The 13,310-nt window shown below is 41.5% G+C and overlaps 1 protein-coding gene across 1 annotated transcript; it reads left to right on the top strand.

Moving 5' to 3' along the window:
* Positions 1–1,544: 1,544 nt before the first annotated feature.
* On the top strand, positions 1,545–7,550 carry LOC123083535 (disease resistance protein RGA2-like). The gene is made up of 2 exons (XM_044505557.1): positions 1,545–2,166; positions 7,483–7,550. Exons 1-2 carry the CDS (start codon positions 1,545–1,547, stop codon positions 7,548–7,550), a joined length of 690 nt encoding a protein of 229 aa, XP_044361492.1.
* The last annotated feature ends 5,760 nt before the right edge of the window (positions 7,551–13,310 follow it).

The following is a 13,310-nucleotide window of genomic DNA, read 5'->3' as shown; positions in this document are numbered from 1 at the left end:
CGGCAAACTCCACCGAGCCGATCTGCCCGGACACCCCTATATCTTGCCTTCAGCGAGTCGGCCGACTCGCTGAAGGGGCGAGCGAGTTAGGCCGGCCCACATGCGCGGGAGGCCACATCCTATTTTTCCTGTTTTTTATGTTTTCTGTTTTATTTTTCTTCTTTATTTTTGTGCTTTTGTTTATACTTTAAAATATTGCGTGTGTGTATATATATATTTATATATTTACAATAAACACTCTACAAAAAACATTTGAAAAATGTTAAACAAGTATTTGAAAAATATCAAACAAGTATTTGGAAAACAATATTGATCATGTATATAAAAATGTTAATCAAGCATTTGAAAAAAAATGTTGAACAAGTATTTGCAAAATTTTCAACAAATATTTCAAAATATGTTGATCATTTATAGTCCTGAAGCAACCGTTAAAACTGATATTTATTTGGTGACGGTAGTAGTGTGGTAATAAAATCGATGGCAGGGAATTGAGTTTTCATTTGGTGCAGGAGTGCCTCTTCAGAATTTCTTCCTGGTTATGAGAATTTTTTTTTGTTGAGATTTCTGGTTTTCAATTGGTCCTGGAGCAGTCCAGCAGAGAAAAAATTATTATGAAAAAGATTATGTTATACAGCAAAACAAAAATATGATATGGATCAATTACCAGCTCTGTGTGCGGCATCATCCATCAAGTACGCCATAAACAAGTGACAGAAAACACAATGTCTTGCGTATTTCCTATTTAGAAAAATAATGTCTTGGCATCATCCATCAAGTACGCCATAACCAGTCTTCACAGCAGATGCATGCATGCCATTCTTATCTCTTCGGTTATTGTCCAATCTGAAAGTTAGAAAATGTGCATTATTCTGTACCGACTATTGTTCCTATGTACTGTCTGCACAATATTATAGAAATATTCAACAGTAATGGCGTATAGTTGCACATAATTGAGGAACCACCGGTAGGTACATGTACAGTATTAGTCAATAAACAGCCCAGCTCTTGGATTCCTTGATCTTGTCTCCATTTGCCAAAGTCCACTCTCCAACAATCGCACAATCCCACCCATACCAAGGAGCCTTGACGCGTGAGACTTGCACAGGGGCGGCGGCGAGCGCGCAGCACTATCGTTGCTCCTTCACCACAGATCAAATTTGGGCGTCGTTGAGGTGAATGCTCTCCTCAATCCTTACACCTTGTTTTGCTCTTCACTAGTTGTTCATCTTCTGTTTTTTTAGCTGTACGTACAAGATATATACAAGCTACGCTATTGTGGAACTAAGAAATAAAGTAAAATAGAAGGAGGATTGCAAGGTGGTAAACCATGCTTTGAATCTTGGAGCACAATGTTTCCTAGCTCCATAGGAAGATAACAAGGTTTTTCGGTTTTCTATCAGTGCTTAATTGCTTTTCTTTCCTTTCATCCGCTGAAGTTTCCTATTCCTACGATCTGTAAGATCATGGCAAAGTCATTGCTTCTCCCTCTAGTGCGCGGTGTGGCTGACAAGGCCGCAGACGCACTCGTCAAGACCGTGACCCGCATGTGTGGCCTCGACGACGGCTGCCGAACGCTGGAGCGCCAACTGCTAGCCGTCGAGTGCAAGCTGGCTAATGCCGAGGAGAGGAGTGAGACAAACGGCTATGTCAAGAGCTGGATGAAAGAGCTCAAGTTTGCCGCCTACGAGGCGGACAATGTGCTCAATGACTTCCGGTACGAGGCGCTGTGCCGTCAGTCTAAGATTGGCAAGTCCACTACCAGCAAGGTACTTGGCTACATCACGCGCCACAGCCCGTTGTTCTTTCGTTTTGAAATGAGTAGGAAACTCAAGAACGTCCTCGAGAAGATCAATAAGTTGGTTGAGGAGATGAACAAGTTTGGCTTGAACAATTCTGTCCATAGGGAGGAGCGGCACCATCCTTGGCGGCAGACGCACTCAAAACTGGACGAGGCTACCAAGATCTTTGGAAGAGATGATGATAAGGAGGTGGTGGTGAAGTTGTTGTTGGACCAGCAAGATCAGCGGAGGGTGCAGGTGTTGCCCATCATTGGGATGGGAGGTCTTGGCAAGAGGACTCTTGCTAAGATGGTCTATAATGACCAAGGGGTCCAGCAACATTTCGAGTTGCAGATGTGGCACTGTGTGTCCGACAACTTTGATGTCATTGCTCTTTTTGAAATCCATCATTGAGTTGGCTGTAAGTGGAAGATGTGACATGCCTGACACAATTGAGCTATTGCAAAAGCAACTTGAGAAACTGATTGGCAAAAAAGGTTTATGCTCGTGCTTGATGATGTGTGGAATGAAGATGAGAGGAAGTGGGAGGATGTCCTGAAGCCTATTTTGTGTTCCGTTGGTGGACCAGGAAGCATAACTGTTCTCGCAACTCGAAGTGAGAAAGTGGCCTCAATAATGCAGACCCTTGGACCCCATAGGCTAGCATGCCTGAGTGAACAAGATTCGTGGGAATTGTTTGTGCAGAAAGCATATAGAAAAGGTGTAGATCAGGAGCAAGCAGAGTTTGATCAGCATTGGTAAACGTATTGTCAACAAATGGGGGGGGGGCTTCCTCTTGCTCTCAAGACAATGGGTGGATTGCTAAGTTCATATCAACAAGTACAAGAATGGAAGGCCGTCAAAGAAAGAAATTTTAGGGATAATAATGTTAGAGGGAAAGATGAGATCATGTCCATCCTAAAGTTGAGCTACAGACACCTATCATCTCAAATGAAGCAATGTTTTGCATTCTTAGCAGTTTTCCCCAAGGACTATGTGATGGACAAGGATATGTTGATTCAACTATGGATGGCAAATGGTTTCATTCAAGAGAAGAGACCAGTGGATTTAACAACAAGAGGAGAATTCATTTTCGACGAGTTAGTTTGGAGGTCCTTCCTCCAAGATAAGCAACGGTGCATAGACAATTATGGTACAGAAAATTATATGGCTGTTAACTGTAAGATGCATGATTTAATGCATGATATAGCAAAAGCTATCACAGATGAATGTGCAAGTATAGAAGAACTGATTCCGCAAAAAACATTGTTAAAAGATGTTTGTCACATGCAAGTGACAGGGGCTGAAATGGAACTAATCAGTGGGTTATGCAATGGCAGAACATACATCCGCACTTTGTTAGCTCCTTCAAAATACTACACGGTTTTAAGAGAGTTGCTACAGGTATCGTCATCACTAAGAGTGTTGCATTGCCTCCCTCCTTCAATTGCTATTTGGAAGGCCATAAATGCAAAAAAAATGGTATCTTGATCTCTCTAGGTCTAAGATCATTACATTGCCAGATTCAATATGTGTGTTATATAACTTGCAAACACTGAGGCTCACAAATTGCTATAAGTTGCGGCTATTGCCAGAAGGCATGGCAAGTTTGAGAAAGCTCATCTATATTTATCTTTCTAGTTGTCATAGTCTCAAACGTATGTCTCCAAACTTTGGTGTACTAAACAACCTTCAGATATTAACAAGATTTGTTGTGGATACTGGAGATGGCCTTGGAATAGAGCAGCTCAAAGAGTTGCAACACCTTAGCAATAGGTTGGAATTGTTGAATTTGAGCAAGATAAAGAGTGGGGAGAATCCAAAAGAAGCCAATCTCAGTCAGAAGAAAAACCTAAGTGAGTTATTGTTCTCTTGGGGCCATGAAATAGATGACGAGCCTGGAGATGTGGAAGAAGTGCTTCAGTGTTTAGAACTTCATAGTAATATCCAAAAAACTAGAGATATATGGATATCATGGCCTAGAAATATCACAATGGATGAGAAAGCCTCAGATGTTTGAATTCTTGAGAGAACTCAAAATGTCTCATTGCCCAAAATGCAGTAGTATCCCTGTAATATGGCTCTCAGTCTCTCTAGAGATTTTGGTCTTACAAAGGATGGACAACCTGATAACATTATGTGATAAGCTTGATGTGGAATGTGGAGGAAGCATTACCCCTCTGCAAATTTTCCCAAGGTTGAAGAAATGAGCTTGATTGAGTTACCAAGCCTGGAGATATGGGTAGAAAATAGCGTGGGAGAGTCTAGTGATAACCTGGTAACATTTTCGGTGCTTGAAGAGCTAGAGATCAAAAATTGCCCCAAGCTTGGAAGCATTCCGGTGATCCCCGTAGTCAGTGAGTTGAGAATAGTTGGGGTTCATAGTACTGCAATCACTTTAGTTTTTATGAGCATCCGATTGGGCTCTTGGCCATTTCTCGTCACGTTAACTCTTGGGTCTCCAGAAGACATACCCATTGTAACATCCCAAAATTCTAAATTTTGGAATGTTATATTAAATAGATAGTTTTGATTGTTGCTTGATTGTGATGTGTGGAGTTGAGTGAAATTTGAAACTTTTTTGAAAGTTAAATGAGAGGGAATAAAAGGACTTTCCCAAACTTTCATTTTCGCATTTATGATCTCCATGAATTCAAATTCTTTTCAAATACAAAACCCTAGAGAGAAGATGAAATGACTTATTCCATTTAAATAAATGAAAAGGGTTTTTGAAAATATTTGAATTTCATTTGGAAATATTTCAAACTCAGAAACTTTATGCAACTCAATGATTTTCATGAGAGAAGATAAAATGACTTCTTCAAATCGTATGAAATATGAGTTGGAAGTTTCAAAGAATTAAAATTAAAAGTCCTTTTGAAATTATTTTCAATTTGAAGTTATATGGGTTTTATTTAAATTATTTTTATCCAAAAATGAAATACATGGAAATTACGCTAACATGATTCCCTACATTACAAAATTGGAGAGAAATAAATTTGAAATTATTTTGGTATTTTTAAAATAATTTTTATTGGGTTTAATTGCATCAGCAACACTCTTTGCTTTATTTAAGTTCTTGTGGATTTTATTTGACGCTAGAAAAATGTTCATGTTGTAGAAAAAAAATTCTGAAAATTTTGATATATTATATGCCTATAAATAATTTTATTATTTTTCTATTTATTTTATATTTTTTCTTGTCGGAGTTAAAAAAACTTCGGGTTAGCTGGGCCGAAGCCCAGCCGCAGGCCCGCTCCCGCGCCGCCTTCCTTGTCGTGGGCGACCGAAACTCTCCCGAAGTCCGATGCCGCCACGCCTTGCCCCTCCTCCATGCCACCACCTGCCCCCTTCCACCTATAAATGCCGCAGCCACCACCCCCTCTCCTCGCCGAGTTCGCACCGCCGCCTCCACGAAAGTCATAGCCGCCGCCACCGAGTTTGCGTCATCGCCGCCAGCGCCTTGCCCCGCCGCCGCCTGTTGTTGCTGCAACAGCGCCGCTGTTCCGCGCCGCCACCGCCATCGCCAGGCCTCGCCTTGCCTCGCCCGCAAGCTGCTGTCGCCGGAGATCCTCCGCCGTTGTTGGTCTTCGCCCGCCGTTCACCGAGCCGCCGGCCAAGTCCGGTTAACCGGTATAAAACCGTCGATTTTCTTTTTCAGTTTTTTTCGGTTAGGTAGGTTTAGATCGGTTTTATTTTAGTTCATTATTTGACGAACGTTCACCCGTTAGTTTATTTTAACCAACGAATTCGTTCGTTAGGTTCTGTCAGCGGACATTTGTACAATAGATTTTTCTTTTTCTGTTTATTTTTGGCCAGGGACCTAGATGCAATTAGTTTATTTAAAGTTTAGCCCCGGATTTTCAAACCTTCGCTACTTTTTACTCGTTTGTCCTAATCCAACGAAACCAACGCTCACTTCTTCATATTGATCCCCTCTGTCCAGATAAACAACTTAAACATGTTTTTGAAAGTTTAAAATTTGATTGCAAACAGATTTGAATTCAAACTTCTTTTGATCATAACTCGAGTTTTATAACTCCGATTTAGTTGATTCTTTTTGCTAGTTGAAGCTCTTGACCTAAACTTTCTGATAAGACCAAATCCACACAATTTTGGTACTGTTAGAAATTGTTATCTATTGCAAGAGTTAATTGCTTGTTTTTGAAGTTTTCCGAGATCTTTCTTCGATTCTTTTTGTATGATTGGTTATGTGTGGTTACTATTGCTTGCTTATGATAGATTGACCAGAGTTTGATGAGTAGAACTATCATGAGTTATCAGTGTGTATCATCTTCATCAACAGTACAAGGCAAGTTCTCACTTTGATCATATCCCTTTATTATCCAGTTTTTATGCATTAGTTTCAACCCCTCAAACATTGCATGGTTAGGATTTGATAACATGTGGATATTGGCAAGTAGTTGATGAGGTAGGAACCGATTGCATTGCATTCAAACCCAAGGTGTTACTACGTTATGATTATACTGCTATCCTATGCTCGTAGACGTGGATTGATTTGAGTGTAGATGTGCCAAAAAGAGAGCACATCCACCCCAACATGTGCGGTTTGCACATCCAACAACCCAACTGGATATTGAAATTGAATTCTTGTAGCGTATGACATGTACGCCTGGTAAATATTTCATTTTTTATCGTAAACTGTTATTTTTAAATAACCTCAAACATTTTTTGCATGACCCAAGTGTACGCCTGTTAAATAATTCCTTTTATGTCGTACACCTGGTAAATAATTCCTTTTCTTCCATTTCTTGTAAACTAACACTATTTAAATAACCTCAAATATTGTTTTGTATCTACTAGGTAAATGATCATGCGCTGCAATGGGGAATACATATTCTAGTAGTTCAACATCATCATGTTGAATATATGTGGTTAGGATCCTTATGCGCATCAAATAACGGCATCGCCTTTTTTACCTTTCAATCACTCTTCTTCTTCCCAATCCATGCTCACCACTGTTAATGGCACATTCCTCTCATAATCCCCAACACTCATGCAAATCCAAGGTATGTTGCAGCCATTGCAGCAAGAACAGACAAACACCAAACCAACTTATTGATTACTGCACCAAAATATGCATCAGATTGACATTCTTTTAAAAAATTGACATCGGAACTAAACAATATATAGAATTAAACAAATGGAGATATGTGATATGTGGTGTGCTTGTAGATATTGCTTTGATATGCCTAATTTTGCAAATACAATGTAAGATATATTGTGCACGCATACATCGTATCTAGCAGAATTAAAGTTGGATGGATGGATAAATGAAAGCATGGAGGATATTACTATCTGTAATATGTATGGCGTTACCAAATATTAGACCTTTAGAGAGTCAGAGTGATTAATTCCTTTCCATAATGGCATTACCAAATATACCAAAATTGATTTGATTTGATTGATAAAAATTGGTTTATTTACAACGGTAGGCTAAAAACGGTTTAGGGATAGCGAACGGCTGGGGAAAAAAATCACTGGAAGGGTGATGGTCGTACGTGGAAGGTCGGACAAAGGGGCGGTGAGGAAAAACTAAAACATGGAACCTTTGATTCTTTTTAAGTAACAAAGACTAGCCAATAAAAAGAACTAAATGACGTACATCCAAACCATCTCAATCGTCTATCAACAAGATCGAACTGCTTATTTGGTTGCGTTTTTTTTAGCAAAACCAGTTTACCATCTGAAAGATCAAGGATGTCGCCTAGAGGGGGGGTGAATAGGCACTTTAAAATAATTACGGTTTAGGATTGAACAAAGGCGGAATAAACCTAGCGGTTAATTTGTCGAACACAAAATCTATAACAACTAGGCTCACCTATGTTCACCAACAACTTATGCTAAGCAAGATAAACAACTAAGTGATAGCAAGATATATGACAAGAAACAATATGGCTATCACAAAGTAAAGTGCATAAGTAAAGGGCTCGGGTAAGAGATAACCGAGGCACGCGGAGACGACGATGTATCCCGAAGTTCACACCCTTGCGGATGCTAATCTCCCTTTGGAGCGATGTGGAGGCACAATGCTCCCGAAAAAGCCACTAGGGACACTTTAATCTACCCATGCCCACACACAATGCAAAGATGTCGTGATTCCACTAAGGGACCCTTGAGGGTGATCACTGAACCCATACAAATGGAAACCCTTGGGGGTGGTCACCGAACCCGTACACTTTGGCAACCCTTGGGGCGGTCACCGAAACCCGTCAAATTGCTCGGGGTGATCCCCACAACATAATTGGAGACCCCGACGCTTGCCCGGAGCTTTACACCACAATCATTGAGCTCCGAACACCAGCAACTTTCTAGAGAGCCCAAGCACCCAAGAGGAACAAGCTCGAGGGTACCAAGCACCCAAGAGTAAAAAGCTTTTCAACTTGTAACTTTCACGTATCACCGTGAAGAACTCAAACCGATGCACCAAATGCAATGGCAAGGACACACGGAGTGCCCAAGTCCTTTTCTCCCAAATCCCACCAAAGCAACTAATGCTAGGGAGGAAAATGAGAGGAAGAATAAGAAGGAGAACACCAAGAACTCCAAGATCTAGATCTAAGGGGTTCCCCTCACATAGAGGAGAAAGTGAAGGGTGGAAATGTGGATCTAGATCTCCTCTCTCTTTTCCCCCAAAAACTAGCAAGAATCCATGGATGGATTGGGAGATAACAAGCTCGAAGAAGGTCAACAATGGGGGAAGAACACGAGCTCAAAAGATATGGTTCATTGGGGAAGAAGACCCCCTTTTATAGGCGGGGAAAAATCTAACCATTATGCTCATAGTACTACAGCTCTTGGGAGCGATACTACCGCTAGGGCGGTGGAAGCCCTTTAAAAAACAACAGCAAGGAGGCAAAAGGATGGTAGAACCGCCGGAGCGGTACTACCACTCGTCCTCACGGTACTACCGCTAGGGGTAGCGGTACTACCGCTAAGGGTAGCGGTACTACTGCTTGTGAGCGATACTAAAAAAAATACATCTGTGCCTATCACCGTTGGACTTAAGACGAGTTTTTGGTCCAGAGCGGAAGTAGCCAAGGAAGTAGCCGCGGTAGTACCGCTCTGGAGTGGTAGTAAAAAATTACATCCGCTCCAAGTGGTAGTACCGCTCCCAAGAGCGATAGTAAAAAAATTACATCCTCTCCAAGCGGTAGTACCGCTGCAGCCTTTTTAAGGACACCAAAACTGACACAACTTCTGCAAACGGACTCCAAATTTAATGAAACCAAGTTTGTTGGAAAGCTAGCGACAAGGGATAACACAATCTTGATAGAAATAACAATAAGAATGAAAATAGAAAAGGCCCATAAGAAAATGGTGAGAACCCTTCCTCGAATAAGACTGGTAAAACCTCCAACACCGAAAATGTAATAAAAGAAGCATGTGAACTCTGTGTTCGATGAACTCGAGCTTGTGAAGAAGATGAACATAAGCTCCAAATATCACTAGGAGAAAACCAAACAAGAACCAAGAAAGATGGTGCAAGCATGCAATGGTTTGAGCTCTCTACGAACGATACGATCAAGCTACTCACTTGAGAGCCCCCCTTGATAGTACGGCAATCGATCCTATAACCCGGTCTCCAAACTACCACCATGAGACCAGTAAAATAGAGAACCTATCAAGGCCAAACATTGGCCTTGCACATAGTCCACTTGAGCTAGGTGATGACGATCTTGACTCTCTCAAGTTGGACCACCTTTCTTGGTTGCATTGGCTCTAGGAAGACTAGATGATTGCTCCCCCATACTCTACTATGGGTAAGCCGCTCTTCGGCACATCTTCACAAGTCCATTGACACCACAATGGACGGCAAGCTTCAAGGATGATCTCTTCGTGATGCTCCACTTGAACTTGCACACCGCAACCTAACCCCACAAAGAACTCTCACGAATACCATGGGTTAGTACACAAAGCGTAATGGACAATGCTTACCATACCATGGGATCAATTGATCCCTCGGTACATCTTGTACGCTTTGTGTGTTGATCAACTTGATTCACTCTTGACTTAGTTTTGGTCAACCTTGAATCTTTCCAACTCTCTTCATTTGGATGATATCTTGAGGGTAGACATGAATGATCACACACTCTTCTTCTTCAGGACATGCTTGCAATAAGCTCAACACTCACATGACCAATCTTTGGATAATTCCTTAATAGCACCTTTGCACTAGTAGAAAAAGGGCCATTTGTCCCGGTTCGTAAGGGCCTTCTGTCCGGTTTAGGAACCGGGACTCAATGGTCGTTACTAATGCCCTTGGCCTTTAGTCCCGGTTCTTACACGAACCGGGACAGATGGGCCTCCACGTGGCCGCTGCGGCCAGCCCAGGCAGGGGGGGCTTTGGTCCCGGTTGGTGACGCCAACCGGGACCAAAAGACATCCACGCGTCAGCAGCTGGCTGGAGCTGAGGTTTATTTTTTGAAAGGGGCTGGTTTAGGGGTTTTGGGGGTTAATTTAGGTTGTTATTAGCTGGCTAATAGAGAGAAGTGTCCTCTCTTATATCTCCGTGCTTGGTTTACCAACGCTACTGCTATGCCTAAACATGGCTTAGATTGAAGTGAAGGCAACATGTGGTGCAAGTCGAAAGTAATACTAATCCTAGAACCGGGACAAATGGATCCAGACGAACCGGGACCAATGCCCACGAGGCCCCGGCCGGCCCCCTGGGCTCATGAACTGGGACTAATGCCCCCCATGGGTCCCGGTTTATGAAGAACCGGGACTAATGGGCTGGCCAGGCCCGAACCAAAGCCCTGTTTTCTACTACTGTTGGTCAACTCATAAACTTCTTGAAACCAATACATGGACTTCAAAAAAGGCCTATGGACAAATCCTTCAAATATAACTCAATGCAACCCTTAGTCCATAGAGAATGTCATCAATTATCAAAACCCCACATGGGGGCACCGCATGTCCTTTCACCATCAACTCATATAACCGTGTAACAAACTTAAACCATGTTTGGCTCCCATAGCAAAAACATGGGGGCCCTCCTATATAACTCTCTTCATTTTTCCCTTTTGTCTTTTTTTCTTTTTTTTGTTATGTTTTTAATTTTACTTCTTTAATTAAATTTTGTGGAATCAATTTTTTCATGATATTGTAAAATGTTCTGGTTTTTTAGCACGTTCACAAATTTAGAAATGTCACTGGATTTCAGAAAAAGTTTGAAATTCAGAAAATGTTCATGATTCTAAAAAATATTCCAAAATTTTAAAGTCTTCACAAATTTGATAAATCTTCAAGAATTATTTTCTGATTAAACAAATGTTCGCTAATTTAGAATTTTTTCCCAAAGAGTTGAAAAAATGTTCGTTCACTCAAAAAATGTTCAGGAATTAAAAACAAATTCAATTTAAAAATGTTTATGAATTTCAAAAAATGTTCAGGAATTCAAAACAAATTCAAATTAAAAAAATTTATGAACTTCAAAAAATGTTCAGGAATTCAAAACATATTCAAATTAAAAATGTTTATGAATTTCAAAAAATGTTCAGGAATTTGAATTTTCTTCGTGATTTTAAAAGTATTTGCAATTTTAAAAATGTTTATGATTTTTGAAAAAAATCATTGGACAATGATTGTTTTTTCTGATTGCAAAAACGCCAAAATTGGATATGATACAAGGAGTTCTGTTTTCATGTGCAGAACCCTCTGTTCCAATCTGTCTTGTAAGATATTTTAGCTATAATAAACAATCAGTCTTGTACCATCTTACAATATTGTGATGTTAGTCTTATTCTGTATTTGAATTTCTCTGCTTGCTAGCCAACATTTAGATATCCCGCTGCCTCATCGCCGCCTGGGCGCTGAAGCTCTCCAACTCTCCAAGTATCCTGCCTGCGCACTGAAACTCTCTAGGTATCCCACCGACGTCGACAGCACATGCAGCGGCGAACTCCAGCAAGCCACTCGGTCTAGCCCGAGCAGGAGCCTAGCCGGCCCAGGCCGGCTCACGCTCCTGGCAGTCCAAATGAAAGCTCATTTAGGGACCGGACCTTGCCTGACCGTGTCCATCATCCTACTCTAACTGAACAAATGGAGTGGTTAATGAGAGTGATGTCATCAATTAGGTTGACGAGCTGAAGATGGCGGGACGTGGCTGCAAGCTCCAAATTTCCCCTACCTTTCTTGCAGCGGAAATATCCGGTCTCTGAAAAGAGAGGGGAAACATGTACTGTGATATTAGAAGACGTCACAGTCACCACGTCCTTTGTAGAAGTATGTCTTCTTCCGTGCAGGCCGGCAGGGGTGGTTGATGAGGGGAGCTTTATCGCTCAATTAAATCTAATCCCAAAAGTTGGCAGGATGTGTAGCTAAGAGACGAAGTAGCAGGTCAGAATGGATTGGTTTTGGAATTCACAATGCCATCGCCATCATAGAAATTGTAACCAGATTACGATGGTATAAAATTTCTAGGAAGCTTCCTGCGCCCTTCTCACAAGTCGAACCCCATTGTATGGTATTTCCCTCAACTTCGGTAGCAATTTCCACCTGTTCTTCTGCTATATCTCAGATCGATTCACCTGCAAAGGTTGAGATACATTACTGAGACAAAATAGAACCCTGATGACTATAAAGTTGATGTATACATTACCTTATTGTGCAGCTGGGGAGGAATGCCGATAGAACCGCAAAGAAGGTTAGAGTTCAGCAAACAGTTGCATGTTGCTGGCACAGGAGCAATTCCTGCAAGTACTAATAGACGACTGAACATGAGGATGGAGCATCTGGTTTGGAAACTGATATTTGTTTCCTCCAGCTATATTTTTATGCTCCTACTATATTAGAGCACAAACATATTTCGCCATATTGCAGTCCACTAAAGCGTGTCGCCAAGAGTCCTCCGCTTCATTACATATAGGGCAGGCAGCCATATCCGCCATATTACGATGGTGTCGAGCGGATTCTGTAGGAACAGAATTCTTGGCAAGCCGAGAATTATGTAATGGGCTGTTTGAGCGAATGGGCCAGCCATACATGAGTTTGTGCCTATCGAGCCGCACTGTTTTGCTTTTAAATGTACAATCCTCCGCGTCTATTAAAAAAAACATATCTAAATCAACTGAGTGTTTGACAAAAAACTACCACTTTAGGGGTTTTCGTCCCACAGAACTCCACTTCTTAAAAACTGACCGAAAACTACCAAAAACTTCTAATTTTGTGCCTAAAAACTATCACTTTCGGAAATGTCAAAGAGCGGCGCATTATTTCTACCATCGTCTCATCCGAGAGCAACGTAGTGACGATCACGACGAGGTTTGGCGGTGATTTCCCTCTTCGAAAGAGACCCCTGCGTCTCCGTCTTTGTCTCGTGTGGTTTCTCTTGTGGCAGCAGCGATTAAATTTTCAATAGCATAACCTCACACCAAGAAAAGGTGCACCAGCCCTTGCACACAACGCCAACTCGTTTCTGATGATCCCAACGGCATCAGTGATGATGCCAACGTATTTTCCAACATAAGGTACCCATCCTAACTAGCATGCATGTATAAAACTTGGCTT

Source organism: Triticum aestivum, chromosome 4A (assembly GCF_018294505.1).
Source record: "Triticum aestivum cultivar Chinese Spring chromosome 4A, IWGSC CS RefSeq v2.1, whole genome shotgun sequence".
In the NCBI taxonomy this organism is placed as follows: domain Eukaryota; kingdom Viridiplantae; phylum Streptophyta; class Magnoliopsida; order Poales; family Poaceae; genus Triticum; species Triticum aestivum.
The sequence above is the reverse complement of the archived record's forward strand: the minus strand, read 5'-3'. Positions and strand labels throughout refer to the sequence as shown.